The sequence below is a fragment of the Cucumis sativus genome, chromosome 1, assembly GCF_000004075.3.
Source record: "Cucumis sativus cultivar 9930 chromosome 1, Cucumber_9930_V3, whole genome shotgun sequence".
NCBI lineage: Eukaryota > Viridiplantae > Streptophyta > Magnoliopsida > Cucurbitales > Cucurbitaceae > Cucumis > Cucumis sativus.
Genome location: NC_026655.2, coordinates 27,946,355 through 27,974,274, shown reverse-complemented (window position 1 = coordinate 27,974,274; position 27,920 = coordinate 27,946,355). Strand labels below are relative to the sequence as shown.

At 33.8% G+C, this 27,920-nt stretch overlaps 2 protein-coding genes across 7 annotated transcripts; both read left to right on the top strand.

Moving 5' to 3' along the window:
• The first annotated feature begins 764 nt into the window (after window positions 1-764).
• On the top strand, window positions 765-6,604 carry LOC101216717 (RNA-binding protein Y14). Its single transcript, XM_004139001.3, has 4 exons — window positions 765-1,185; window positions 4,352-4,488; window positions 6,003-6,142; window positions 6,251-6,604. The coding sequence occupies exons 1-4, from the start codon at window positions 915-917 to the stop codon at window positions 6,294-6,296; spliced, it is 594 nt and encodes a 197-aa protein (XP_004139049.1). The 5' UTR covers window positions 765-914; the 3' UTR covers window positions 6,297-6,604.
• Window positions 6,605-14,307: 7,703 nt separating this feature from the next.
• LOC101216472 (gamma-tubulin complex component 4 homolog) lies at window positions 14,308-27,258 on the top strand. 6 transcript variants are annotated; one of them, XM_011661849.2, is made up of 17 exons: window positions 14,339-14,716; window positions 15,362-15,573; window positions 15,649-15,940; window positions 16,066-16,202; window positions 16,822-16,920; window positions 17,513-17,630; window positions 23,091-23,369; window positions 23,512-23,592; window positions 23,660-23,743; window positions 24,613-24,699; window positions 24,829-24,884; window positions 25,011-25,205; window positions 25,757-25,982; window positions 26,079-26,167; window positions 26,316-26,469; window positions 26,615-26,737; window positions 26,821-27,258. In XM_011661849.2, the coding sequence occupies exons 2-17, from the start codon at window positions 15,401-15,403 to the stop codon at window positions 26,890-26,892; spliced, it is 2,265 nt and encodes a 754-aa protein (XP_011660151.1). In that variant the 5' UTR covers window positions 14,339-14,716; window positions 15,362-15,400; the 3' UTR covers window positions 26,893-27,258. The 6 variants fall into 6 exon arrangements, with proteins under 6 accessions (XP_031744626.1, XP_011660151.1, XP_011660150.1 ...); XM_011661848.2 differs by having other exon boundaries at window positions 15,357-15,573; XM_031888765.1 differs by lacking the exon at window positions 14,339-14,716 and adding an exon at window positions 14,900-15,045.
• Window positions 27,259-27,920: the final 662 nt, after the last annotated feature.

Sequence of the window (27,920 nt, the reverse complement as noted above, 5' to 3'; positions counted from 1 at the left end):
ATACAAAAATCGATAATTTGGAAGAGCACGTGACCCATGATCCTTTAATAAATCCGCCCTTGGACCCAACCTCATTTTTTAGAATAGTTTCTCAAATCACAATAATTTAAAAGAAAGTTCCACACAGTTCCACACTTCATATCTTCTTTGCATAAGATTTATTTCACACCCTTCTTTCCATCACACTACATGCAAACCCTTCACATCACCATAAACATACATACTTATCATCTTATGTCACATGTCCACATCTCTCTACTATTTATCATCTCATGTTTTGTCTCCACATCTCGCACTATCCTATTATGCGCACCCACGTAGTAATAGTAGATATCAATAGCCATTAATCATTAAAAAATGTATTAGTTCTTTTAATCAAACATTATAGTGAATTAGTTTTATTCTAATAATAATAATATAACAACAATAATATTTATAAATTGAAGCCTACTTCACAAAATGACAAAAAAAAAAAAAGAAAATCAATTTATATAAATAGTTTTAAAAACACCTTTTCTTTTTCAATTTTTTTAAAAAACAACCTCCTTCTTCTAAATAACCCAAAAAGAGAAAAAAAGTCCCCACAAAGTATTAGAAAGAAAAAAGAGAACTAAAACGATTAGAACGTGAATTGCACGTTACTAAACAAAATCATCCTCTGGTAGAGAAAAACACGTGATTACAAAAAAAAAAAAAAAAAAGAAAAAGAAAAGAAAAGAAAAGAAAACGAAACCCAAATAAATAAATTAAAAAGAAAAGAAAAAGAAAAATCTAAAAAAATTGGGTTAGCGGGCAAACAAGAAACCCTTGTTTCGATCCCCAAAACCCCCCCTACCCTTTCTCCCATCCTCTTTCTTCTTCCCTCACCATTTTTTAAGAACCAACAACCAGCTCTGACCAACATTTGATTACCCATGGCGAGCGCTGATGTAGAGGCTGTCGACTTTGAGCCCGAGGAAGATGACCTCATGGACGAGGATGGAGCCGCCGAAGCCGATGCCTCCCCACGAGCTCCTTTTCCTAAGCTCAAATCCGCCATTACCGGCGGCGCTTCTTCCTCGCTTTCTGGAGGTCCAAAGAAGACTAAGGGTCGTGGATTTCGAGAGGAGTCTGATCGAAACACCCGCCTTGCTGGGTCGGACTTCGATTCCCTCAAGTCTGCTGATGGCCCTGGCCCCCAACGATGTTAGTTTTTCTGCTTCTCTCTTTCAGCATTTTTCTTCTTCTTCTTCTTCGTCTTCTTCTTCTTCTTCTTTATTACTTTATTTTGGCAGATTGGCGTTTACCATTTTGTTTTGCTGGTTTTTTTTTATTCTTTGGTTCATTAGAGTTAGGGTTACGAAAATTTGGATGGTTATTTACTTGGTAGGTGGCGGGTTTAGATGTATTTGCCTGTATGTTCTACGATAGGTTGCTTTTTCACCTCCTTCAATTTAGTTAAGAGTAAGCAAATCCCTTCCTTGAGCTTGAAGAGGTCTTGCTTACTGTTAATGTCGGTTGGTTTACTCCCTTCGTTTCCACAATGTCACAGATCTTAGCTAGAACTTGATATGGAATTTAATTGTAAACGAAAAGGATTCAAGTGATGTTGTGTGAAATTATCGTGGAATACATATAGTAAGAGAAAGTTCAAAGATTGAGCCTGCATTGCCTTATATCCCCAAAGCGGTGCACTTTTTGGAAGGGGCTGAGGAGTAAAATCACTTTTACATTCATCTGCCACCACGCCTACTCCAGTCCTCCTTTAGCAATTTCCATTTTTCTTCTTCTGGGTGAACTGGATCAACTGTTAGCAAAGGGATTTACAGTGGTCTCTCTACTCTATCACGAGTAGCCACCCATTCAAGATAAGAAAAGAATGCTTACTGTTATAGTTTAACCTGATTAAAGTTGGTTTGTTGACTAAAATAAAGCCACCTCTGTTTTCTCTTACGATAAAATTCTCCCTGCTTATTTGGTTGCATTTGGGATGGCTAACACCATCTCCTTTTCTTGGAGGGTCCCTGTCAATAGCTTTGGATCTTTCTTCTGAGTGAGCATCAAAAGGATTATATCACAATATGGAAGTGTCTCTTTTATGTGGGGATTTGGTATAGATTTTGGAACACACTTAATTGATTGTCGTCTTAGATGGAGTATCATTTTCTATGCGTAGCTCTTCGTAAGAATCCTCATTACCTAAATGAAAGTTGGGTTTTCATTAGAAGTAACTGTCTGAGCTTTTCTTATGAATAATTTAGAATGAAACCACTGTATGTTTTTGGCAAAGAGACTGGAGAAATTGGTTTCTCTTTCTTGTATATTTTATTTTATTGGTTTCTCCCTGCCCCTTGTCCCTAGTTTGTTTCTTGCTCCTTTTAGTTTCTTATTAAAAAAAATTATATAAAAAAACATTTGTATATCTTTTCTTGGATCGTCTGGTGATGGGAAGGCCATGGGTGTCGGTGGAGAAAATGCTGTCCGTTCTCTCTTTTAAAAAATTTATAGTTTTAGTTGATAGACGATGTAGAAAGAAAATGAGGTTGCACCAGTGTCATCCTTTTCTTCTAACAATAGTGCCAGATTTCTTGTCTTATAAGTTATGAGGTCCACACCCATATTATCGAAGGTCTTAACTTTTTTAGAGGTGAGACCCATATTCTCTTTCTCTCTCTCTCTCTCTCTCTCTTGAAAATGAAATTAAAATTTTCATTGATAAAGTGAATTGAGATTAGCGCTCCAAAATATGAGGTATCTAAAGAAAAGACAAATAGAAGAGACAACCCAACTGATGAACAGTAGTCCAAGCCTGATGGGACGAAAAAATCAACCTCAAATTAACTCGTAGATGCAATATGTAACTAATGAATCTTTAACACTATTTGTGTAACTACCTCTCTTGAACATGTAAAAGGGGCCTTTATAATGTTAGCAAAGACTACTTTCTTAAAGGAAAAGTTCTCTTTTTTCTTGGTGGAAGTATAAGTGTACAACCTTGGCTTGTTTGATTCTTTCAAATGATCTCACTCTTCCGCTTTCCGAAGCCCCTTGAAAAGTTATTTAGATAATGGGGTTGGTTCAGCTGGGACGTTCAAATGATCTTACCTAGTTTCTTCCCCCTGTAAAGCCCCTCAAAAAGTTATTATGACAAAAATGACCATCATTTCTTTACCTAATTAAGGTCTCCATATTGGTTGCTTAAAACAAGACGATGCATCCCTTTTGTTCTCATGTGGGTTTGCATATGTTTCTTGTGCCAGGAGTGCAACCAAAGCCTCATTTGGACCGGGAGAAACCATGGTATATAGGCAAGGAGAAGAATCTCAACTGGTAGGAAGTTTCTTCATCTTCATTGTTTTAAAAAACTATTGAGGACTTGAGCCTTTGTGGAACCATAATAGGCTTACATCTCTCACAAATGATGCTTGCGCTTTTGTGAAAACACATTGAGGCTTACAATCTCTATGCCTCTCCTAGTGATTAGAAAAACAAAAGTGATTTGACTAGTTCTTCAAAAATATTAAGGCTTGAGTTGTGACAATTACTGTTGGGAACTTAAGAATGCTGAAAGCATATATGTATAGTATAAATCAATCCTCTTAGCAATAATAGTAAGAGTAATGATAAAGATCTTCTTTTAGAATTTTTTATTAACATTATGGGGGTGAAGTTTCTTTTTACAATTTTATAGGACTTGTATTTAACAATTCTTGATCATATCAATTTAGGTTTTGTAAAATGTTTTTAATTCATTGTTTGAGACTTACTTCTCATAACGCCTCGAGGCTTATGCCTTTCCTCTTGAAGAGGAAAAGTCTCAAGGCCACCTTTAGCCTGTCAAAACATTGATCTTTAATAAGCTGATGACAACATTGTTTTTCGCCGTAATGATGCCGATGCTCTTAATAATTGGTGGGAAATTTTGTATTTGTTTATGGCTGGTAATGGATTTCGTTGAATATTTCTAAGACTTTGTTGATTGGTACTAATGTGGGTAAGGAAGAAGTTGTTGAATGGGTTTTCGGTTGTTTTCTTTTGACTCCTTTTGTAGTAACACTCAATTCACAGCCTCTTGATGATGGACAAGAAACAGGAAATTCTTTTGGAATTTTAGCTTGTTCATGTTTCAATTGAACTGGAAAGCACTCTTAATACTCTTTTTGTTTTATTTTCTGAGGAAGGGGGTTCTGTCTTCCCCTTTCCTTTAGGATGTTCTTTTTTGAGCCTTTTTGTGCATAATACATATCTTGTTTCTTATCTTAAAAATGGTTATAGACTAATTCATATGGTCTTTTAACTAATATTCCTTAGATTAATACATTTAAGAAATATATTCCTTAGATGAATGTCTGATTCTAGTTACTTTGTGTAGCTATTGAAGGATGGATCATTCTGGTAACTGGTGTCCATGAAGAGGCACAGGAGGATGATCTACAAAATGCATTTGGTGAGTTTGGGGAGATAAAGAATTTGCATCTAAATCTTGATCGTCGTACTGGGTTCGTCAAGGTATATCTGATTCCTTTATTATTTAATTTCTCCCTAAAGAAACTAGAATTTTTGTAGTTTTTTAAGAAAAGAACATGCATATGTTTAATTATTTAATAGTTTTAGAAAGTAGAATAACTATAAAATTTCATATTTTGCTAATGATCGGATGATTTGTAAGAAGAATGAAATAGTATTGTAACTTTTAAATATTTGAAAACAATTTTTTCCCCTAAATTCTTTTGTCTCCCTTTTACTTTGTGACCTCACTCTTCTTGAAAGCACGGCAATTTGTTTTAATATTAAGCAAGGTGTGCCAAAATGTTCCTCACCTAATCTGGTGTACCTTTCCCCACCTTTTCCTATTTATTTATTTCTTTATTTTTGTTTGTCAAGTCTACCCATTGGGGCAATTATTTTCAAGCTCCACTTGATCTTGTTTGTCTCATTTTTTTTTATTAAATTAAATGGCGTTTCTTGTGAAAATTAATTACTCAAAAGGCTAACCTGAGGGTAGAGCTCAAGTGGTGACATGTTTGTAATTGTCTATAATGTTACACAAGTTTGAACCCTTACCTACTTCTATTCTATCGACACGCACACACCCATGCGCCCACACGCCCAAGCACACAATGCAAGCCTTTATTAGAGTCTGAATGGGACCTTGGGGGAGCCACCCTGCCAGATAATCTGTATGCTGGAATTTGAAACCTCTTTAGCCTTCATTTTAAAATGAAAAGTTTTGCTTCTGTTTAAGAAAAAAAAATCTTTCTTCGGTTTTTCGTGATGCCCATATTTGTGTTTTTTATTCTACAAATTGGCGGTATAATAAATTTTTTCATGCAAATATCTGGATTGAAATAACTTCATCTACAGGGTTGCCCTTCTCTTTCGTACTTGCATATCTCTGATTGAAAGTTGGTTCCTTATCCCAAAGTATTAAGTTACGGGGTATAATTTATTGCTTGAGATTATTTTTTATAACATCATCACCTTTCCCTTGCTAACCATGTAATTTTGCTTCCAACTAGCTTTAGATTTTACTCGTGATGTGTAGCTACTGTAAGAATACCATATTGTTTAGCAGATTCACATTTATTTTTCGTTTCCTGAGTTTTGTCTGAAACTGGAGCTATTTCCCTTCTTTTCCATAAATTTTGGAAATATTTATTTGTTTGTATAGGAAACCTTCTGTATGTTTCGATAATGCTTTTCCATAGTTTCGTTGAAGAAACATGAGCACGTTTTTATAGGTAACATAATGTTTGCATGGTTGTATATGTCACTTTGAGATCTGAATTATTTTGGTGACAGATGTTTGTATAGGTAAACATAATCCGCATTGCAACCATCTATTTTGCTGAAAAATCTGAGCATTACATTTTTTTAACCAACTAATTATCTATTCTAATATAAACATCTTGAATGAAATGGTGAGAAACTACCATTTGTGTTTTCGTTCTATCTTGTCTGTTTTATTGCTCTTGCTATTATATACACATATATGTACTTATATTTGTTTTGGGTTTATCAAGGGATATGCATTAATCGAATACGAGAGTTTTGAGGAAGCAGAGAAAGCAATATCTGCCATGGATGGTGCTGAACTTCTGACCCAAATCATCAATGTTGATTGGGCATTCAGCCATGGACCCATCAGAAGGAAGAACGCAAGGTATGCATCTCTAATATCTCTTCAAGATCTGCAAAGGGAATTATCAAATGAATGAATTATACAAAATTAATAAACCTTATGTAAAGTTTTGTTCTAATTTAATTGCAGACCTGCTCGAGAACGACGTTCGAGGAGCCCTAGGAGGAGATACTGATCTTGAGGTGTAGAAACTTGATGTGTGGTATTTGTGGATTTTAATGGGAAAGGTGTTTTTCTTGTGAATTGGATTAGGAGAGATAATTTCTACTGAGATCTTACTCAATTGTCTCAAGATTCCCCTGGTTTCCAGCCTTTGTTTCTCGATCGTTGATGTGAATTGATGAATTGTATGTAACTTAGAGGATTTGAGGTCCATGATTTTCTTTTCTTCTTTTCTTCTTTTTTTGGATTAATTGAGGTTTTTGCCATTTTGTGTTGAATATCTGCTATTATATATATTTTTTTGTTTTAAATTCGGCTCTACTGTGTGGCTTCTGGATTCATTCTCTCTTACCTATAGTTAACTTCCCCTTTTGACGTATTTAGTTTGAACTTTTTTTTTTTTTGTGTGTTATATAAATAAAATGTCAACTAAAATTCTCTTTATTCTAGTTAATATATGATTTTAGTCCTTTGCTTTCTACTTTTAATTAATCTAGTCATTGTTTGTTTTTTATTTTTATTAAACTTTTTTGTGATTTATAACTTTATATTATAAATTTTGAAAAGATATTTACAAATTTTATTTTCTTACCTGAAAACTATCACTATTATTTAATTAATTGTAGTTAAAATTAATTTTGTAAGACTAAAATTAAGATACATTCAAAACATAGAGACTAAAATTAGTACTATAGTATTGAATTAGAGAGGTGGAAAAAAGGGTTTTTCTATTAAATTAATTAATGTGTGGAGCTCTTTCTGCTCGATGGTTCTATCAAATGTCATGGAAGGAAGCAAAATAATGTTTATTAAAATTTCATCCAATGATTGGACACCAACTTAATCGGGTGTTTGGGGGTTGTTCTTGTGATTGGGATGCTCATTTTGAATTTCTGGTTTAGTTAATTTGTTTAGTTTATTTATATTAGTTGTACTTTTTAAATTTATTTTGTATCAAATTTTTAATTGGTTTTTCTTTATATTTATAATTCAATTTCTTGATTCGATTGATTTTAATGATAATAATGTAAGAACGAGAAATTTTAATATTAGTTAACAATAAATTTGATTACAATTTGATTGTACTTGACTCTATTTATTTTGCATGAGTGATTTAAGTAGGAATATTAACCATTTACAAAATATAATAAATTATGTAATCGAATGGAGTTTACGAAAGTTCTAGTTAAGCAATGTTAAAAATGGTTTAATGTGTTTCAAAATAAGCATAGTCAAAATGATCATGCAAAAACGAAAGTAAGTAAAGTTACATTTAGCCGTAGTTATGGTTGTCTTTCTATGACATGCATCCAATGTATTTTAAACCACTTTTGTCAAAAAAGATTTAAATAAAAGTGAGTTTTTTTTAAAAAAAACACACTATTTTTTTTTATTAAGTTAATTCAAATAAATTTTAAGTCTTCTAATTAAATTGACTAAAGAAAAAAACAAAAAATGTTATTAAACTAAAAATAAGTCATGGTATATATGTGATATATAATTACAGTTTTCATTGTATTATCAATATATTAATATTTGATTTATTCTTAGATCACAATAGATAAGTCATCAATTTTTTCAAGTGACATAAATCACGGAATCCATTCACAGAATCTAGTGGCATTGAAAAATTTTCTCAATAAGTCATCAATTTTTACCTTTGAAAAATATAACAAAATAAACCTCTCCTAAAACGAAGGAAATATTAATTTTAAATAAAGAGGAGAAAAGAGATAATTAAAAAAAGATGATATAATAATAATAGTTATTAAAAATAAACTCAAGAAGAAAAGAAAAGAAAATAATGAAAAAGATGTGTATTTTAAAAAATTTTATTGTGATTAAATTCAAGGTGTATTTGGAATGATTAATTTTTTTTTCAAACATTCATTTTTATTAATTTTTCAAGGTTTGTAGCGGTTGTAAAAAGTTGGTGATTGAAAGTTCGTCGGCGGAGTTGACAGAAATGACACCTAGTGGTCGACAGACAATGGTCACTAGGGGTGGTGTTTGGAATTGGTCAATAAATTTTCTAAATCGAATTAGAAAAAAAATAATCCACGAGCTTGAATAATGTTTACTATTCAATCTCATGAAAAATAGTTGTGGGAAGCCTTAGTGAAAACGGTCAGCATTCGTCAATTTTAAGATGATTGAATTGTCATTGACCATCATGACAATTGGTCGTCAAGGGTCGTGACTATTGATAATTTTGACAATCACTATGATCGTTTGTTAAGAGGCATGACATCGATAATTAACGATAATGATTGGTTTCCATCGATCAATATGTTCACCCCATGACAGTAACGTCCAAAAGTTGTAGGTCACCAACGATCAAGATGATTAGTTGCCGACGATCAAGACAATTGATAATCGACAGTCAAGACGATTTAGAGCCGACAATCAAGATGATTCAAAGTTGACAGTTAAGATAATCGGTTGTTGTGACCGTCGATCGATCATCATCGGTCATCGTGGTTGATCGTGAAGTTGGCTAATATTTGTTGCCAACGATCATCAACGATAATTGATAAGATGTTGAAGTGATTTTTTTTTAAAACATATGACATTCAATAAAAAAAACATATTCCAAACACATGAATTTTGAATTTTAATCCCATGAATTTTATTCCTAGTGTGCAAACATGAGTTTAGCTTCAAATGCCAAACCCCCTAATTTCAAATTCATGAGTTAGACATCCCCTTACAACTTTTTCCTTTCTACGAGACAGTAAGGAACAAACATGAAAAATTGCCAAAAAAAAATAGTACAATTTTGGAGAGGTTGGTGACTTTTAGGATTGAGTTTGAAAAAAATAGAGTTTTAGGAGAAAATGAAGGCGATAAGTCAATTTTACCCTTAATAATTTCTTTTTAAAAAATTTATTGAGTTCTTCTCGTTGCATAAAAGTAAGAAAAAAAAAAGAGATAATCGTGTAAATAGCAAATCTCGAAAATATTAAGATTTAGAGCAAAACTGCTGGTTGCAGACTTTTTTATATCCGATTATACCCATTTATACAGTACAATTCATTTCTTACCGGCACGGTTAAAAAATGAGATAGAAAATCAGAGATTTACGAATACAGTATATTTGGAAATAATCTATTATCTTGCTAGGGAATATTGCACCAATATCCATTAAAAATATGATTGTAACTTCTACCAGATTTTCAGATTTTTAAGATTTAAATCAATTAATTAACAATTTATTTGTATAATTCATATTAGATATGTTTAATAATGATTTGAATTCAAATTTTAGATTATACCCCTAAAATAATGGCAAAAATAAATTCAACCGTTTTGCCTTCTTTATATTTCAAACTATTTATAAAAAAATATTAAATAATACATAATACATATTTTTAATAACAATTTGAATTTAAATTTTATATCATCTCCTAAAACCATCCATTTGAATTCAATCTTACATCATATCCCTAAAATAATAGCAAATGAAAATTTAGGAAAATTCATTTCTTACAAATATAGTGTATTTGAATAGTTCAAAGAATGTGGCAAAATATCACAGAGCACGAATACATTGTATTTGTAAACAACATTCAACTTTGGTAAATCTTAACTAAATATGATATTTTATTGCTGCAATTACACCAACATTTCCTAAAAAATATGACGGTAATTTCTACTGGATTTTTTGAATTTAAATCAATTTGAATTCAAATCTTACATCATATCCCTAAAATAATGACAAAGATAAATTGTTAATAATGAATTTAAGATTAAAAATTCAAATTTTTATAATTTAAAAATTAACAACTTATATTCTAAAATATTTATTAAATAATACATAATACATATTTACGTTTCTCTACACCTAATGAAGATAAAGTTAAAAATAAAGAAGAAATGCGAAGTAGAAAAGAAAAAATTATTATACAAATTACGTTTCTCTTTCGGACCTTCCAAAATAGCAGAGATCATAACAATGTGAACTTTTAAAAAATCTAACGATTTCAAGGTAGAATTGATGTGCATGCCAAAATGAAAAACTATAATGGTGTTTTTTAAAAAATTCTTTAAGCGTTAGAGTGCAAAGGAGCAAAAGAACAAATGTGAAGAAGAAAATCCATTAAAGAAGCTCACCTTTTGACCGACTAAGAGCTCAAATGAATCTTGAATATATAAAGAACTTGAAGAACTACCAATTTGAGTGGAACATATGAAGAGCGACAAAGGTTTTGAATGGAATGAATCCTTTTATGCAAATGACTGAAGACTTACAAGTGGACAAAGTTAGGGTACGTATGAAGTACTTGAAGGTTTTGAAGTTGTTCTGCAAGAACTCTTTTCAGTGGAATAAACGTGGATGATAGGTAATGGAAGATATTGAAGATGCAATTGAAAGACCTTTCAAAATTTTTACGGTTTTAAAACGTGAAATTAATGAAAAGTTTTCAATGCCTACACGATTTGAAGGAGATGTGGAACGGTTGCAGAACTTAAGTGGAGCTCGTAGATATGTGTTATTTTTTAATTTTTGGGGAGAAATTAGATTTTTCATAGATTTTAATTGTGTGTGGGATGTTTTATTTAATTATAGCGTATTTGAGGTTTATTGAACAATTGTATTGAAAATTCCAGTTTTTCACTTAGATATGGGCATTTAAGACATTGTTCCAGCTATTTTTTTCCCAAAATTTTCTGTTTTTTTTTTTTTAATTTTATCAATTTAAAAATAATTTTGCTATTTATCCAAAGTGAACTTATTATTTTTCCTTGTCAGCCAAAAAAAAAAAAAAATGAAATTTGCGATTTCTTCTCCTCCACCCAAAAGCCATATTCATCCTCTCCTTCGGTGAACATTGGTGAGACAATGGTGAACGTTGGAGCACGCCTTTCTTCAATGACAACCGAAGAGTTAGTGTTTACCTCTCCTTGCCTTTCTTTTTCTTCGTGACTCAGTGTAAACCTCTTCTTTCGTGAATGTCGGTGAGGTAACAGTGAATATCATAGCACACCTTTTGATTGAAGTCCTTTGGTTTGCATTCAGTTTGCCTTTCTTTGCGACCCATTTCTTCTAGTGTTTTCATTGTTCAATTTCCTTGCCAAATCCTGCTAGGTGATCACTCCCCCTCTCTTGTTGTATGCAATTTTTTTTACCATTTTATAGATAAATTTTATATAAATTTGCTTAGCTGTTGTATTCATGATTCTAGGGTGTTTCTTAGCCTGTTTGAAAACGTCCTGTGATTGAGTTGTCTATTGATTTTTTTTCTTTGTTTATTGAAATCAAACATATATTTTTATTTACTGATTTGGATTGAGTAGTGTAGATTACTTCTATTGTTGGCTACTTATTTTTATCTTAGAATATGAAATAGTTGAGTTGTTTTGGTCTAGGTTAATGTGGAATTGTTGTAGGTTAATATGGAATAGTTTAGTTGTTTTTCCTACAACTTTTTCAATTATCTTGTAACATCTCAAAATTTCCAATCTTCAAATTTGGAACACCTAAGCACAACCTTCTATTTTTCCCACCTTAAATCAAAGTGAGCTCATTGTAGGTGTTTTAGGAGGCTTTGAGTATGTTTTAGATAGTTTATTTTTATCTTATTGCATCCATTTATTATTTCCAAAACATCTCTTACACATGTCTCGCAACTATCACTTGTTTTGACCTATTTTTGAGTGCTTTTGCATGTCTTAGAGATTATTTTAGGTTTTTGTCTCACATTTTCCAAAGTGTAAATTTGTAATCTTAAAATCAATTCAGTATCTCTATAAATCCTTTGGAGTGCTCGTAGACATGTTTGGTAGGTCTTTTAACTACTTATGTATCATCTCTAATACATCTCGCACATTTTCAAACTTTCACTGTGCGTTTTGAAATTAAATTTTTGTCTCTCTTAAGTCATTTGGAGTGCTTTTATACATTTTAGGAAGCTTTTAAAGTACTTATGTATCATCTCACATGCATCTCACATATTTCAAATTTTCATTATGCCTTTTAAAATCAAATTTCTACCTCTCTTAAGTCATTTTTGAGTGTTTTTATGCATGTTTAGTAAGCCTTTTAGGTACTCACATGTTTAAGGAATGAAACAATGGACAAATCTCTAAGTTCTTTCAATATATAATTCATGGACTTTGCTGTATTTGTTGTCATCATGTTATAGCGTCTTCCTGGGTGTTGAACATGATGAGATAACCATGCTATTCCAACATTGTTTAAATATTTCCCTGAACCATTAGAAAATGTACTTCTCCACATTTCTAGAACGTTGATTTACGATATGTTCTTGATGCAATATAAAACAAAGTAGCTACCGTGTCATTCTTATACTTATCATTCAATTTTTGAGTTAAATGTTGGATATAAAGGTTGTGGAATGCATAGGGAAAAATTGACAAAATACCCTTAGAGAAACATGTTTTTCGATCTTTCATGAAGTCTAGATTAGACACTTCACTTATTGCACCTTTCAGTTTTTCTAAGAACCATTGTATTGAGGCATTTGTTTCTCTATTAACTACTCTAAAGGCAAGATGATAAATCTGATTATTACCATCTAAGCAAACGAAAACTATCAATTGACCTCGAAATTTATTCTTAAGAAATGTTTCATCCATGTCTATGAACGGTCTAATGCAATTTAAGAATCCTCTAACACATGGACCACAACTATAAAAAGATATTTGAAGAAATGATCATCTTCAAGTTCCATGTGAAATAATATTGTACCAAGATTTGTAAGTTTGGGTGCTTCATTATATCTAAGTAATAGATTATATGACTCTTCAGAAGACCCCCACACTTGTTCATATGCATTTTCTCTAGCATGACATGCTTTTTTATAACTCATATTTATGTCATAGTCTTGCCTCATGCCTTCTGTGATATCACATGGTTTGTATAGGCGACCAACTCCATTGAATTTGGACTTTATTAATTCTCCAACAACCCAAGGCTTTGCTTGCCTATAGTCACAATTCAAAAACTCTAGAGAATACAAATGAATTTTGACATACTTTTTAATCTTGAATATATATGAATTTTTCGATCTCGTCGCTCGCAATCTCCAACCACACTTGTTATTAATGCATCTAACAAATAGAACCTCTTTTGTAGACTTTTTTTTTTTTACCACAAACTAATTTTTTTCAATGCCAAAACACTTAATCTCATTGACAATTCTCTCTTGCAAAAAAATATTTATCCTACATCAACTCCTCACTTGTAGAGCTTTCTTCGGACCAAGCACTTACTTTTTTTTTCTTTAAGCTTTTGGCTAGTGGAGTAGTAGTTTGCGAGATGCAAAAAAAAAAAAAAAAAAGAGTAACTAAAATCTCTCTAAACATGTATAAAAGCACCCTAAATCACATAAGCACAAATATATAATTCATTTGAGACTAAACATTTGAACTTGCTGCGAGATGCTTGCAAGATGAAAAAAATAACAAACAAATTAGTAATAAGTTTGAAACAACTTTAAATCAACTTGGAAAAATTAAAAGTTAGATTAGATTTATACAATTAAGATTTAAATGTTCCACCAAAAGAGGAAATTTGATTAGGAGGAAAATTGACTTTTTGTGAATTTGTTCTAAAACTCTAACCTTTTCAAATCCAATCCTAAATGTGATCAATCCCTCCAAATTTGGCCTATTTTTGGCAATTTTCACTCAAATAGTTAGTGACCGACTAAGTTGAGGTGGAGAATTGTGGCTTGGTAAGAGGTTAAAGGAAAATGAATTTAAAAATTACAAACCTGAGCTCTCCACCTTCGGATCGTAGTTGTCGTAGTGGTGTTGGATCGTGAAAGAGATGCACCCCTGTGAGGCCGAGATAAACACCAAGCAAAGAAGGGAACTTTAGGTCTTTATAGGTGGAGGCAATTTTCACATTTCATCCACTCGTTTAATTTTTTTTTTTGTAAACTAATTTAATTTGAAAGTGAAATAATAAATATGGTAGCCAATAGTAAAAGGATGATAGTGATATAATATGATTTAGTGTGACAAAGAGTTGATTATTATACTATCTTTTTACTCTCCTAAATTTGATTCTATTTTTGACCATTTCCCAACCATTTTTTGTTGTGTGTGTATATTTAAAATCTTGAATTTGAAATCATTCAGTCAGATCAAAATAGCCATCCGAAACCACCTTTTTCACTGTGTCTACCCTTTCGAGACCTCCCTCTTTTTCCTTCTGCTTTGGCCAATGCAGCCTCTCAGGCGAGACTAAACCCCTACTGCAGCCAACGACGACCAAAGAAAGACCCTTACAGCTCCTCTTCCGGTGCGGACCGGCTGTGTCAACCCGATCTGCACTCTTCTTTTGTTTCTTCATCCAGCAACAACATTATACGACGCCTCTTTTGGTGAACAACCGCCACCAGCTTTGTTTTCTTTTATTTCGACCATTTGGGCATGTTCCAGCAAGTGTTCAAGTCCATTTTGGTAAGCTCCATTGGATAAAAACACTCTTTCGAACTAGTTTAAGGTTCTCTATATTTGTCTCTAATGCTAATTCGGATTAATTTTGGAATTATTTGGACATTTAAGCACCCAAGTCCGTTAGGGTGTTGGACCTCTATTTAGACCCTTTTGAATTAACTTAGGGTGCTGTAAGTTAGTTTCAAAGTATTGGAGAGGTTGATGGCCTTGGGAAAAATCAGCTGGGGCCGACAGAGAGGTCGGTGGCCATGAATAAATCAATTAGGGGCGATAGAGACCGTCGGTGATCGTGGATGAAGTCGATGTGGTCGACAGAGCGTTGATGGTTCAATGTCAGCATGAATTTTGGGTTCACTATTTGTTGTTTTAATGGCCTTATTTTTAGGGTTGTGTAATGTAATGACATCCTTTGAATTGTCTTCAGTACTTGTTTTTACTTTAAGTTTCTCAATGTTCTTTAATCGGATCTTAAATCAAGTTTTTAGTATTGTTATAACAAATAGTTGTTCTTCCTACGTTTTCATCTATTTCAAAATGACATTAGCATGCATGTAGTAAAGGTCATAGTTAGTCAAGATTCAAAAAGTTGCGTCAAAACATCTCTCCTTCTCTTTATGATACTCTCTTCATTCTTGTTTGTTAGTTCAGTGGTTATCATAGAGTTCTGTAATTCCAAAGAGAGCAAAAATGTTACACGAACTTCTGCTTGCTCTACTGGGTTACACCGGCGATCTGATAATCGATGAAAGAGAGCACTACAATTCCCTAGGGTTAGATAACTTACTTGTTGATGCCCCCATTTCTGGTGAACCCACGTTCAAGCTCGCCTCTGATATTTCCTTTCTTGAACCGAGCGAAAGGTACTCCCACAAACCCACTTCAAATGGATTCTCTTATATACATTATCGATGATTGTTTTCTATCTTTGGATTCAGGGATCTAATTCAGAGGATCATTGTGTTAGGATTTTACTACAGAGAGCTTGATCGTTTTGCTACAAAGTCTAGGAATTTGAGTTGGATTCGTTCAGGTAATGAGTCTTCTTTAGCCAATTCGACGGAGTCGTCTAAAGATAAAATCGAAAACCCTAGTGTGTACAGGAGGGCCATAGCTAATGGCATTGTAGAGATACTGTCTATTTATAGATCTGCTGTGCTTCATGTGGAGCAGAAACTGTTGTCTGAAATGGTGCCGATTTTGGCAATAGTCACCCAGGGCCTCGATAAGGTGGGTTCTGAGATGTTTAACCTTTTTTCTGTAGGTAATTCTGTTGTCTAAGCGTTTACTGTATTGATCAATGGGTTTCTTTACATTATGCTATAAATTTGACTTGTTTATTGATTGTATCGTAGTTCTTTGTTCTTTTTCCACCTCTGCACCAACTCATTCGTGAGATTGAGCGTGATGATATTCGAGGTGGCCAGCTACTTAATCTTCTACACAAACGTTGTCACTGTGGCGTGCCTGAATTGCAAACTTGCATTCAAAGGTATTCAAGTCAGCTCTTTCTTGTACGGAAAAAAAAAAAATGTCATATGAAAAGTTTGATTCATCATACCAGTGATTTCTCTTTATGCATTTGTTAAGATGGTATCAGTTATACACTCTAGAAAGAATGAGCTTTCTATTAACAAAACATACTATGGTAGAAGTCATTGGAATCTAAGATCAATGAGTACCTTATACATTGAATGAGATAAAAATAAAATGAAAAAGTGACTAGGGAATTGAAAAGGAGAAGAAGCATAAGAAAGAAGGAATTCATTCTCTGAGGTCTTGCTATCCATATCCTATGTTCATTGTTGTATTTAATAGTGAAATTTTAGAAGTTCGTCCACGACCTGGTATTTCAATTCATTAGGAGGGACCGGAGGGTGTTCACTGGTTGGAAATTGCTATGTTCATCACTAGCCTGAAAGAAATTGTATGAGCTAAATGTCCATCAATCCATATAGCAACTCTTAAATGAACATTTAAATTGTTTATTCTTCATTGTAGATCATGTGGCAGAATTACCTTGCTAGCGACGTTTTATTGGAAGTTCATGCTTAATTTATTTAAACATTATTTTGCTTTTCTTCCTATTTTGCCCTCTGCCAAAAGAATAGGCTCCTTTGGCACGGTCATCAGGTAATGTACAATCAACTAGCATCATGGATGGTTTATGGGCTTCTTCAAGATAAGCATGGAGAATTTTTCATCAGAAGGTAACGGCACTAAGAACTGTTATATCTTATTATAGCAAACATGGCTTAGATTGTGAATATATTGTCTCGGGCTCTCAGTTGATTTTAGTTGAACACAATTTGCGTTCAAAGATCGCGTACAGTCTACATCGACAGATTATTTGGTGGAGGGCTGCCATAATTTCTTAATAAATATAGTGGACATTTGGTTAGGCCTTTGTAGACTATCTTGTTATGGTATCTAAGAATTGATGGTTTTATGGATGTATTTAGGATTTTGCTTGATGGATATATTCTGGTATTCACCAGTAATAGAAATCTTGTTCAGTGAAAAATCTATGCAGTTGATATGGAGGAATTTTCATATTCGAGAAATACGATCTTCTTATCTATTATAATTCTTTTATTGTCTTAGTAGAGTATAAAATGTTCCAGGCAAGTTTAACGGAGAAGGCCTAGAAGGAGAAAGGAAACAATGAACCAGCTGTTTAGAGAATAAGTCACGGATGATCAATCTTGATTTAATTTTTCCTCTTTACATTCTTTGGTTGCATTTGATAACTTTTACAATCTAGAAATGCATGAGTCATTTTGTGATCATCAAACTGCTCAGGCAAGATGACAGGGAGACTAATCAAGGCTCATCTGTACAAGATATGTCAGAGAAGTTAGGACGCTTGTCAACTGATGAATCTTTGACTGATTGGCACTTGGGATTTCACATTTATCTGGTACATTCATTGCCACGCCTTCTACCAATATTTACTGGTTTTTTTTCCTGGTTAGTTTTTGTTTCTGACAATTACTGCTTTTAGTTCGTGTGGTAACTTAAATTTGACATGCTTTTTTATGACAGTTATTTTTAATGGGTCCATATTGACTGATTTTTTCATCTCCATTTTTCTTGTGATAGCCAAGTGTTGTTACTTCTCTCTTTTGCGAATTTCATTTTATGCTTTAAACCACATTGTCACATATTTCTTCAATGATTGCTTATTTTTTTGTCATTTTTCTTTTATTATCACCAAGTATTCAGGTCATCTTGGATGCATGTAGACCAGTAACCATGTAACTTGTTTTTTTGATAAGGAAACGAGCATCTTTATTAATGTAATGAAATGAGACTAATGCTCAAAGTCTATAAATATACAAAGAGTTTAGAATTTCTAAGGGACAAAGAAACCGGAAACCAAATACACAGGCAAACAAAACGAGGCACAAGAGCTTAATAAACTCCAAACAAGGCTGAAAAACAACCAAAACAGCAGCTGAAAGAAACCAATACAATTGAGATGTTGGGAAGGGAAAACAAAAGTGTGCCAAAAAAACCATAACCATGAAAGAAGAATTCTTTGAGAAGCTTGAAGAAGATGCATCTCAAGAGGATGAAACGAATAAGCAGAACTATCTTGATTCCAACCAAAAAACATCGGATTCCTAAAAATTTCAAAAACTACACGAATTGACAAACTACTACCAAGACTGATGATGCACAACTGAGGTACCAAACATGAGAAGAAAACTTCTAAACCTCAATTGAAAGAGGCAGACCAGTTGACAAGGCAAATTTGATGAAAAACCCCTAAAGCATGCCCTCTTCTTACCCTTCGCTGCTCACACTTGTGCAAAAAGATCATGGAGCCTTTGGAGGACGCAAAATCTGTTGGGCATGATCAAACGAGCACTAGACTGCATCAACTACAAACGATTTTAGATGATCTGGAAGTCTAATGGGCTGCACTGATGATGGGCAAGCTGAACACTGATCATGAACATTCGAAACATCTTCCAACTCTTCATCAATCTGAAATAGAGCATTTAGGTCTGTTTCTGAGGTTCCATTTGCTACTGCCCCTCATTTCTGTCTGTCTTTTCAGAGTGTTCACACTCTTCACTACTCATGTTGAATGGAGAATTGAAGGTTATCTCGCTCTTCTTTTTGGATGGAATGACAGGAGAATGGCTTGGAACACCACTCAAGAATTTCACCTTTGGATTAGGCATTGACAGGCTGTAGTATTCCAAGTGTTGAAGATGAGAGGAATGAGAGTCTGACCTATTAGCTTGAGAGGGAGCTTGGATTTTAGAACAATAATTTTCTAAAACAACATGATTCTGCTCAGGGAACAACTTCTCCTTGATGAGTCTCAATTTAGTTACTTCCTTTGGTCTCTTTCTTCTAACAAAATACTTCGGGAAAGGCTTGAATAATTGTGAGTATTTCCTCACATCTGGTTGGCTCTTGCTCCTTTTTTTCTTTTTTGAGGAACCTCTGTTCGAGGAAGAAGGCGACGAAGAATTTCAGAGGGAAGAGGAGGAGCTACTTGAGCGTTTTCCGGACAAGGTCTTGCTTGATTTTGTGGTGTCAAAATGAAGGAGAAGCTAAGGGAACTGAATAAACTTTGGGCAACGATCTGCTGTTGGAGGAGCTTGAAGTGTTTGTAAGGAAGTCTTGTGACTGATGGGCTGCCTTTGATGAAGGTTCAAAAAGATTGGGTGGTTTGGCATCTAACTTTTTGTTACCAGAAAAACTAACTCAACTATTATTGGGTACCGAAAAAGACTTAGCCGCTGGATCCTTAAACTCATGAGTGGCTCTTGGAATTTCAATTGGTAAGACAGGTGGCACGACTGGCTTTTTCTCTTCCCTCACTAATTGCACCTCTTCATCTTCCACAACTTTGCAGCTTCCTTAATTTGAACAGCCATCTAAATTACTTGACGGCTTAGTGAACAACAGCAAACTACCTTTAACGGAGTTCACAACTGTTGGAGATCGACAAAATTGTTCCCTGTAATCAAAATCTTCCTTGGACTTCCAGTGAGACTCTGATGAGGTCTGTATCTGTAGCTCAACCTTCTTATTGGTGGGAACAAAAGGATTCCTTTGAAGATTCAAGTGGAGCCTCGAGGGGAGAAGGAAATCTAACTTTGAATTTAATATTTCACAAGTAATTTCTTCATCAATCATAACCTGATTTAAACGAACAGTAGATTGGAAAAATCATATATGAAGAGATCTCCACGAACCTTGCTGGGCTGATTGATTGATGAAATATCACCAAAAAGTAAAAATATGTTACCCTTCTTATCATCTGTTATTTCAATAGTTGCGGGGATAAATCTGCATAGATTTTCCTTCACTTGAATTTTAGCTTCTGAGACATTAAGAAAATTTATGGTTTCAGGTGCAATGTTTTCTAATCCCCCAAAATGAGCTCTAATTGCTTCAAACGTTTGCCTGCTCCAGTAGTCTAGAGGTAGGTTTCTAATTGAAATTCATTCTCTATAACCCTTCAAATAAATTGGTCTCCTGTGGGAGCAATTGATCCATTTTTCGAATTTAAATGAAAGGCGCCACACTTTTGACATTTTCCTGTATTCTCAAGGAGTTCATTCAAAGGTTCACAGTCCATATTCATTAAAGTGTTAGACTAATGATGACAAATCAAAGTACAGTTTCAAAGTAACTTTGATCTCTACCCAGTTATCATACTTAAAGAGCTTCGAAACCACCCAAAGGTTATCGAAATCAGCTTTGAAAATTGTTACGTTTTTTACCATAAATGTTATGCAGTTTCTTTTTAAAAGAACTGTTTTCCAAAAAAATATCAATCCAAGTTTTTAGGGATTTTTGTTGATCCCTTAGACAGTGGTTTTTTTCTCTCCCACAAATTTTTTTCAAGAAGATATTTTAATTACTTCATCAACAAGTTTCTTCAAGTTTTTTGACCAAAATCTTAAAAGACTGTTCAAATCTCTTTAACTGAAACTTTTTGAAGATTGCTTTTCCAATTCCCATTTGAAGTTCATCAAACTCCATCTATAAATAGGAGTTTTCACTCTCTTTCGAGATAATTGAAGTAGACGCATTCAAGAAGAAAACTGTAGCAGAATTTTGATTGGAACGTAAGTCTTTACCTTCAACTAAATACTTTCATGAAGATTATATTACTGCTGTAAAGATCGATTGAAGAACAGTGAAGGTAAGAGATTAAAAAGACTTTAATAATGGAAAGCTTCAATTATCTAAATCAGGGGGAGCCTGATATCTTCGGAAGATTCAAATATAAAAGTCAGTGGGAGCCTGATATTTTGAAGATAAGAGATTAAAGAAGACTTTAACAATTGGAAGCTTCAAATCAAGGGAGCTTGATATCTAAGCTTCAATTATTCAAATTAGGGGGAGCATGATATCTTCCGAAGATTCAAATATAAAAGTCAGGGGGAGCACTTTAGTAATAACGACTATTAATTAAGAGTACCAATCTGGGGGAAGCGTCATAGAGGTATCTAGATTAACAAAGTGCTATATAGCATTCTTACAATATTGTACTTACTTGAATCTTAATAAAATCTCTTCATCTGATTGTAAAAGTTCTTCAGAAGTAGGTAATACTCACCAAATTGGGTTATTAAAGTTATAATGATATTTCTCTCCCTGTATCCTTAGTTAACAACTTAACCTTTAACTAAAGTAACAAATTAAAAGTTAAACAATCAATTTTATCTTTTCAAAAGATTCAGGATTTATAATCACCCCATAATTGCTTGTGCTCTGTTTCTTGGGTGCCAAAACAGTCCCTGTCCTTAGATTTCACCAGATCAACAAAGCTTTCCTTCCTTCCCTCGTATGACTGCTTCTCTAACTTTGTTAGATATCTATATTTAGATAGGCCTAAGGGTAGTTAGTTATATAGGCAGTTAGATGGTTATAAATAGGAAGTTGGGGAAGGATGAAAGGCATGAAGATCTTGGTGAAGATATTGGGCTGCAACATTCCTTGAAAGAAAGGAAGGGCAGAGGGTTAGGGTTCTATTGATATGTTCTTGAGTTTCCTTTGATTACTTTGTATGTCTTAGTTTGATATCAATAAATATGAACACATTCTGGTGTTCCATCAAACTTGTTTGGGATGTTTTGAGGGCGAAGCTTGGGAAAAATACCAAGATTTATACACGTGACTGGAATTGAAATTCTCCAACATCATGTCAGAATTATTTCCAACCCTGCTTATCTGCACCTAAGGTAACATGAATGAAAGATCTTCCACCAGTATGAGGCCAAACAAGGCATCTCAATATCTAGGCTTTTTCAGTTCTGAACTTAGAAACTTCTACCCTCCGTTTTTAACTTCTTCTTCTTCTTCTTCCTTTTTTTTTTTTTTTTTATAAAAATAAGAATCTTCTAATCTTCGATTCAGTTTCGAGATGACTTCAAGAAACGAAATAAGCTGTGAGTTCGAAATTGGTAGAATTTTGTTGGTGTTGACATCTTCCACCTGGAAAATACCTTTGTTGTGTCAAACGTAGGACAGGTTGTCTATTTTGCATCCTTCGACAACCATATCTAACTTCGAATTTGGACAAACGGTAGACTGAAAATTTCCTGGAATAATGAACTGACTTGCACTCACCGGAGAAGTTGGGTGAATGGTCAGAGGGCAGCTGTCAACCAAGCACTAGTGCTGGTAGTCTAGGATGCAATCGTGGTGGCGCTTCTGGTAAGAGAGAAGGAACCGGAGAGGGAGGTGAAGGAAGGAGGGAGTAGGGAGGAGAGAAGAGAGAAGGTAGTTGTTTCGGTTGGAAATAAGGGCCTAGTTGATTGTTTATAATCAACTCAAGGGTATTTTTGTAATTTATTGTACCCTAGTTTTATTTCCTTATTTGTTAGAGCTTATTGTAGCCTATATATATTCTTCCCCCTTGTTTTTTTTAATCATTAGAAAATAATAAGAGTGGCTTCCATCATGGTATTTTCTCCTTGTACTAGGGCTTTCCACGTTTACCTTGTGTTGTGTTCTTCTTTTCAATAGTTTCTATTAAAAAAGGTCTTTGTATGCTTGAAAGCTCCTGTTTACAGGTATGTACGTTAACTTGACCGGTTTGATTGTTGTAAGCTTTTGTTAAATTAGTTTTTACTCTTTCAGCTAGTTTGCTGATCAAGCTCCCAGCCTATTTAAGATGGCTTGTGTATTCAGTATTGGCATTATTCAATAAAAATCTCTTTCAAGTTTTTCTTCAAGACTTTTAAGGCTTTATTACTTCATCTGTTTCTCTTCTCTTCCCTCTCTCTAGTATGTCTGAGGTTTGTATAATTATTTTTCACTGTCGTTTGTCTTTTGGTGGAAGTGGGTTTGATTCTAAACTTATTTGCTAACTAGTCTTTTCTTTTTCTCATTTTGCTTTCAGGATATGCTTCCTGATTATATCCATATGCGGGTCGCTGAATCAATTCTTTTTGCTGGTAAAGCCATTAGAGTTCTTCGGAATCCAAGCAATGCCTTCTGGTGTCAGGGTGCTGGAAATCAATCACATTCAAATATGCCTAGATTACCTTTGAATGTTAAAGGAAATACCAGAAACTTTCCCCTTCAAAAGGAACCTTTTGTTGCCACGAAGTTGACTGGAGAAGAATTGCTTCTTCAATCTGAAGCAGATAAGATAGAAGCCATGCTTTTAGATCTTAAGGTTTATACAATTGTATCAAGTTGATTACCATTGGAACATGCCTTAACTTAAATTTGTTCGTTGTACTTAATAGTGGTTCATTTTCCACTTCTCTGCACAACCCATTGATTTCTTAGAGAAAATGGGCTTTTATTATGTGTAGGAATCATCCGAGTTTCACAAGAGATCATTTGAGTCGGCTGTTGATTCAATTAGGGCTATTGCGGCTAGTCATCTTTGGCAGGTTCTGATTGAGAAACATTTAATTCTACCTTTCATCCTTGTATAATTATCTAACATTATCTAGGCAGCTTGTAGTTGTGCGTGCTGACCTCAATGGACACCTCAAGGCCCTAAAAGATTATTTCCTTTTAGCGAAAGGTGATTTCTTCCAGGTAAATGATGGACCAATCCAAATTTAGCTTCTTCTTTTGCTTTTACTTCAATTGAGGATCTTTTAAGTGCTCCTCTACTCTACCCTACCCAATCCTTTCCTTGTTCATCAATATGTTGAGGAAAATTGGTTCCCAGTTTCTTTGGCTCTGAGGAGGGAACTTTAACTTTGTATTTTGGATATGATGAGGGTGCCATGGGATGTCAACCTAGTTAAGATGTTCGGGTGCACCTACTTATCCTTTCTCTCTCTCCCCCTTTTCTTGGCTTCCCTATTATTCTCATTGTATAGTTCTCTTGTACTTTGAGTTTATTAATAATAAATAAGCTTGTCTTCTTTTCAAAAAAAGAAAGAAGAAACTTTAACTGAGATGTCATCTCACATTTGTTCCCGTCTTTTTAGTAATTCATGTGCTTATATTCAGTATCCTTGTTCAACTTGTGAAGCTGTGAGGATCTTTTGATTTTGTTCCCTAGAAGATGAATCTTTGTAGTCTTCAGGGAAAATTGAAATAGAGTTCTGTAGATTTCAAACTTCTTTAAGATATAAGTTAATGCTTTCTAATGTAGAATTATTCATTTTCTGCTATCATTTCTTTGTGGAGTGTGATTAAGTTTACTTGAATTTGAAGCTTTTCAGCACATTATATGCTGAACCTTCTGTGTTCTGGGTACTAGAATTTGGTTACTTTGAAGCTTTCTTAAATTACCACATGTTTTTGCTTTAGAATGAAGTCTGATGCTAATCTTTGCTTAGATTTAGTAGAATATTGTAGAAAACCAAAATCTTTTGTTGCTTTGAGCTAAATGGTGTTGGATCATTCCTTATGGTAACTTCATATTGTACTGATACGTCGATTGCTTAATCTAGTGTTTTCTTGAGGAAAGTCGTCATTTGATGCGCCTACCCCCTCGCCAATCAACTGCTGAAGCTGATCTTATGATACCATTCCAGTTGGTAATTTTTCTTGTGCAAGATGATTTGTTCTCAACTATTCCAATACTTCATTATGTATTTGAAATGAAACTTTATTCTTGATTTATGTGATTGCATAAACTTTGTCTTCACAATTCACTTACCATGCAGGCTGCAACAAAGACTACAAGTGAAGAAGACAGATACTTTTGTAGAGTATCATTGCGGTTAGTAATTATATATGTATAATTGGAAACTAGCTTAGTTGGTTTTAAATTGCTGGTTTCCAATTGCTTATTACATCATTTAAGGGTATTAATCGTGTCTTTGGTAATCCTTTTCACTTCTTCCAGGATGCCATCTTTTGGAGTCAAGGTCAAGTCTGCCCAAGGAGACCTGAAGGAAAAACCTATCATTGATGGAAATCCTGGCGGTGCTCTATCAAATTTATCTTTAGATATGTCTCTTGATGGTTGGGATGGTGTTTCTCTTGAATACTATATTGATTGGCCTCTGCAATTATTCTTTACTCAAGAAGTGCTCTCTAAGTAAGCATTGGTTACTTTTTTCTTTTCTAGATTTCTTTTTGGGTATGTTTTTACCTTTTTTAGATAATAGGATTGTTAAGGATCCACTTCTTGCATCATGAACATGGCCTTGCTAATCTTCGTAAGGCTTTACCTACATCAGGATCAGCTCCAAGAGACTAGGGATTAAGTTACTAACTGGGATCTTTGAGTCGCCCCCATTTGCTTTTAAACAAAGACATATATTGAATACCGATAGGCCCCAAGTCTTCTGGTATTGCAGACGTCGGAAAGAGAAAAAAGAGATAGCCATGTAATGCAACGAGTAAGGATAGGACGTGTCTGTGCTGTGATTTTATGGCTAGAGATTATCATTAGTTAGTTGTTTGCTACATTTATTTTCAGGGGTTTAGGAGTGTTGACAATGGAGGCAGCATGTTTCTGATTGTCGATTGTAAAATCTTATTTTGACTGTTCCTGGGAGATATAAATAAATTGAGATTTGTTGAATATGTTCTTATTAATGTAGACTTGCTCAACCCTTCCGCTGTTAACAAAGATAGGTGGTTCAGGTATTGCAGGGTCTTTCAATACTTATTGCGGCTGAAACGAACACAAATGGAATTGGAAAAATCATGGGCATCCCTCATGCACCAAGATCACGCCGATTTTGCTAACAATCGCAAAGCTCAATTTGATGGTTCAATATCTCTGCAGCGAAGACAACGTTTTAGACGGATGTGGCGTGTAAGAGAACATATGGCATTCTTGATTAGAAACCTTCAGTTTTATATCCAGGTCAGAATTAATATCTTCTATTGACTTTAATATCATGCACCGATGTACTTAAAATATGACTCTCCATTTGTACATAAGTTGTTATTTGTCCTCTAGGTCGATGTGATTGAATCTCAATGGAATATTTTGCAAGACCATATCCAAGATTCTCATGATTTTACTGAGCTCGTGGGGTTTCACCAGGAGTATGTCTATTGGCTAATTTTATATGGTTTTTTTTTACTTAAACACCACATATTATCTTGATAATTCTTCTCCAACTTATAGTCTTCAAAGACAATTGGTTGTGATAAATTATAAACTTGTGCTAATGCATTTAATCTCCCGGTACAGGTACTTATCGGCTTTAATTTCACAGTCATTCTTGGATATCGGTTCCGTTTCGAGGATACTGGATGGCATAATGAAGCTTTGCTTGCAGTTTTGTTGGAGTATAGAAAATCAAGACAGTAGTTCAGATCCTTCTGAACTGGAACACCTAACTGAGGTGTAACATGATTTACATATCTATTCGTATATATACAGAAAAAAGAAAAAGAAAAAAAAAAGAAATAGCTAATAGCTCTTCATCAATTTCTAAAATGTTATAGATGTCTTATCATGTGACATCCTGACACTCGATTTGATTTTAGGAATTCAACAAGAAATCCAACTCCTTGTACACGATTTTGCGAAGTAGCAGGCTGGTTGGGAGTCAGAGGGCTCCATTCTTGAGACGTTTCTTGATGCGTTTGAATTTCAATTCCTTCTTTGAGGTAAAAAGATTCTTTATAACATCTTAGAAATTGATTTTCACCCTGAGCTAGTCTTATGTCGTATAATTTTTGTTATGCAACAGGCTACTGCTCGAGGAGTACTCAACGTTGTTAGACCACGTCCTGCAGCACTTCCAGTACTAAATCAACAATAGCACAACTTTCATGCTGGTGGTTCTTATTGAATTCGTATGTCTCTCTCATCTGTCGTAATTTGTAGTGTTAAATGAAATATAAATTTGGATAAAAGTAGGTAGGAGCAAAGAGCTTTCTATCTCAGATAGAAACAACTTTGATTAATTAGATGTGTGGTCGAACCATCACGGATAGGATGGGGTTTAGGATTGATTTTGTCTTCGTTTTTACTTCAAGATTTGAGATGGGTTGAAGAGTTTTAGATAGTAAATCTATAGGGAATGAGTTCTTTTTCTATACGTACATACTAAATTAGTGTAATGCTTAATGTAATTGGAATATCTTTTGATACATTCTTGGGTATGAAAATCATATATGTTCATTTACATCCTTGCAACAAGTTTAAAGTATTAGTAGATATAACAACACAAAGCAAAACAAAAGATAAGATAGAGAATAAATTTATAAGCTTATTTATTTCATTAGTTTAAGAAAAGAAAAGTTAGAAAGGGTTATAACACATTTGTAAATATATGTTGTCGAAAACAATGTTAAGAATGCTTATAAAGTGAGAACAAAAAGAATAAAGTGGATCAACATTGAAACAATAAAAAAAAATGTAAGTACTTACGATTTTAACGTTTGCTTACTTACGATTGAAATGGCTAACAAAAAAAGAAATTTCTTTGTTTAATTTTAATGGCTAAGAAAATCTAAAAAAATGGATACAAATGAAAAAGAAAAAAAAAAAGACCAATATTTTCTTTGACACAATCCAAATCCATAGAAATGGAAGATAATGATAAAATCTAAAAATATACAAAAATGCATAAAGATTTAGAATTGAAGTAACAACATTACTCTTACCCCCGAAGTAATGGATTCTCAAGACTAACTTTTGATATAATTGAATGTTATGGAAGAAAAACAACTTCTAGTTTTCATTCTCCTTGAAAAGCTTTGATATGAAAACCATTATTGTCTTCAATAAATCCAAAAGATATGAAAAAGTCACAATTATATAATCTATACTGTTTTAAAAGGAGTT

Bases quoted from the DNA above. Each gene is read 5' to 3' on its own strand.
- LOC101216717 (XM_004139001.3), top strand. From the start codon at position 915: ATGGCGAGCGCTGATGTAGAGGCTGTCGACTTTGAGCCCGAGGAAGAT. The intron at 1,186-4,351 runs GTTAGTTTTTCT...TACTTTGTGTAG, and splicing joins TGGCCCTGGCCCCCAACGAT to CTATTGAAGGATGGATCATT. The intron at 6,143-6,250 runs GTATGCATCTCT...ATTTAATTGCAG, and splicing joins ATCAGAAGGAAGAACGCAAG to ACCTGCTCGAGAACGACGTT.
- LOC101216472 (XM_011661849.2), top strand. From the start codon at position 15,401: ATGTTACACGAACTTCTGCTTGCTCTACTGGGTTACACCGGCGATCTG. The intron at 15,941-16,065 runs GTGGGTTCTGAG...ATTGTATCGTAG, and splicing joins TCACCCAGGGCCTCGATAAG to TTCTTTGTTCTTTTTCCACC. The intron at 26,738-26,820 runs GTAAAAAGATTC...GTTATGCAACAG, and splicing joins ATTTCAATTCCTTCTTTGAG to GCTACTGCTCGAGGAGTACT.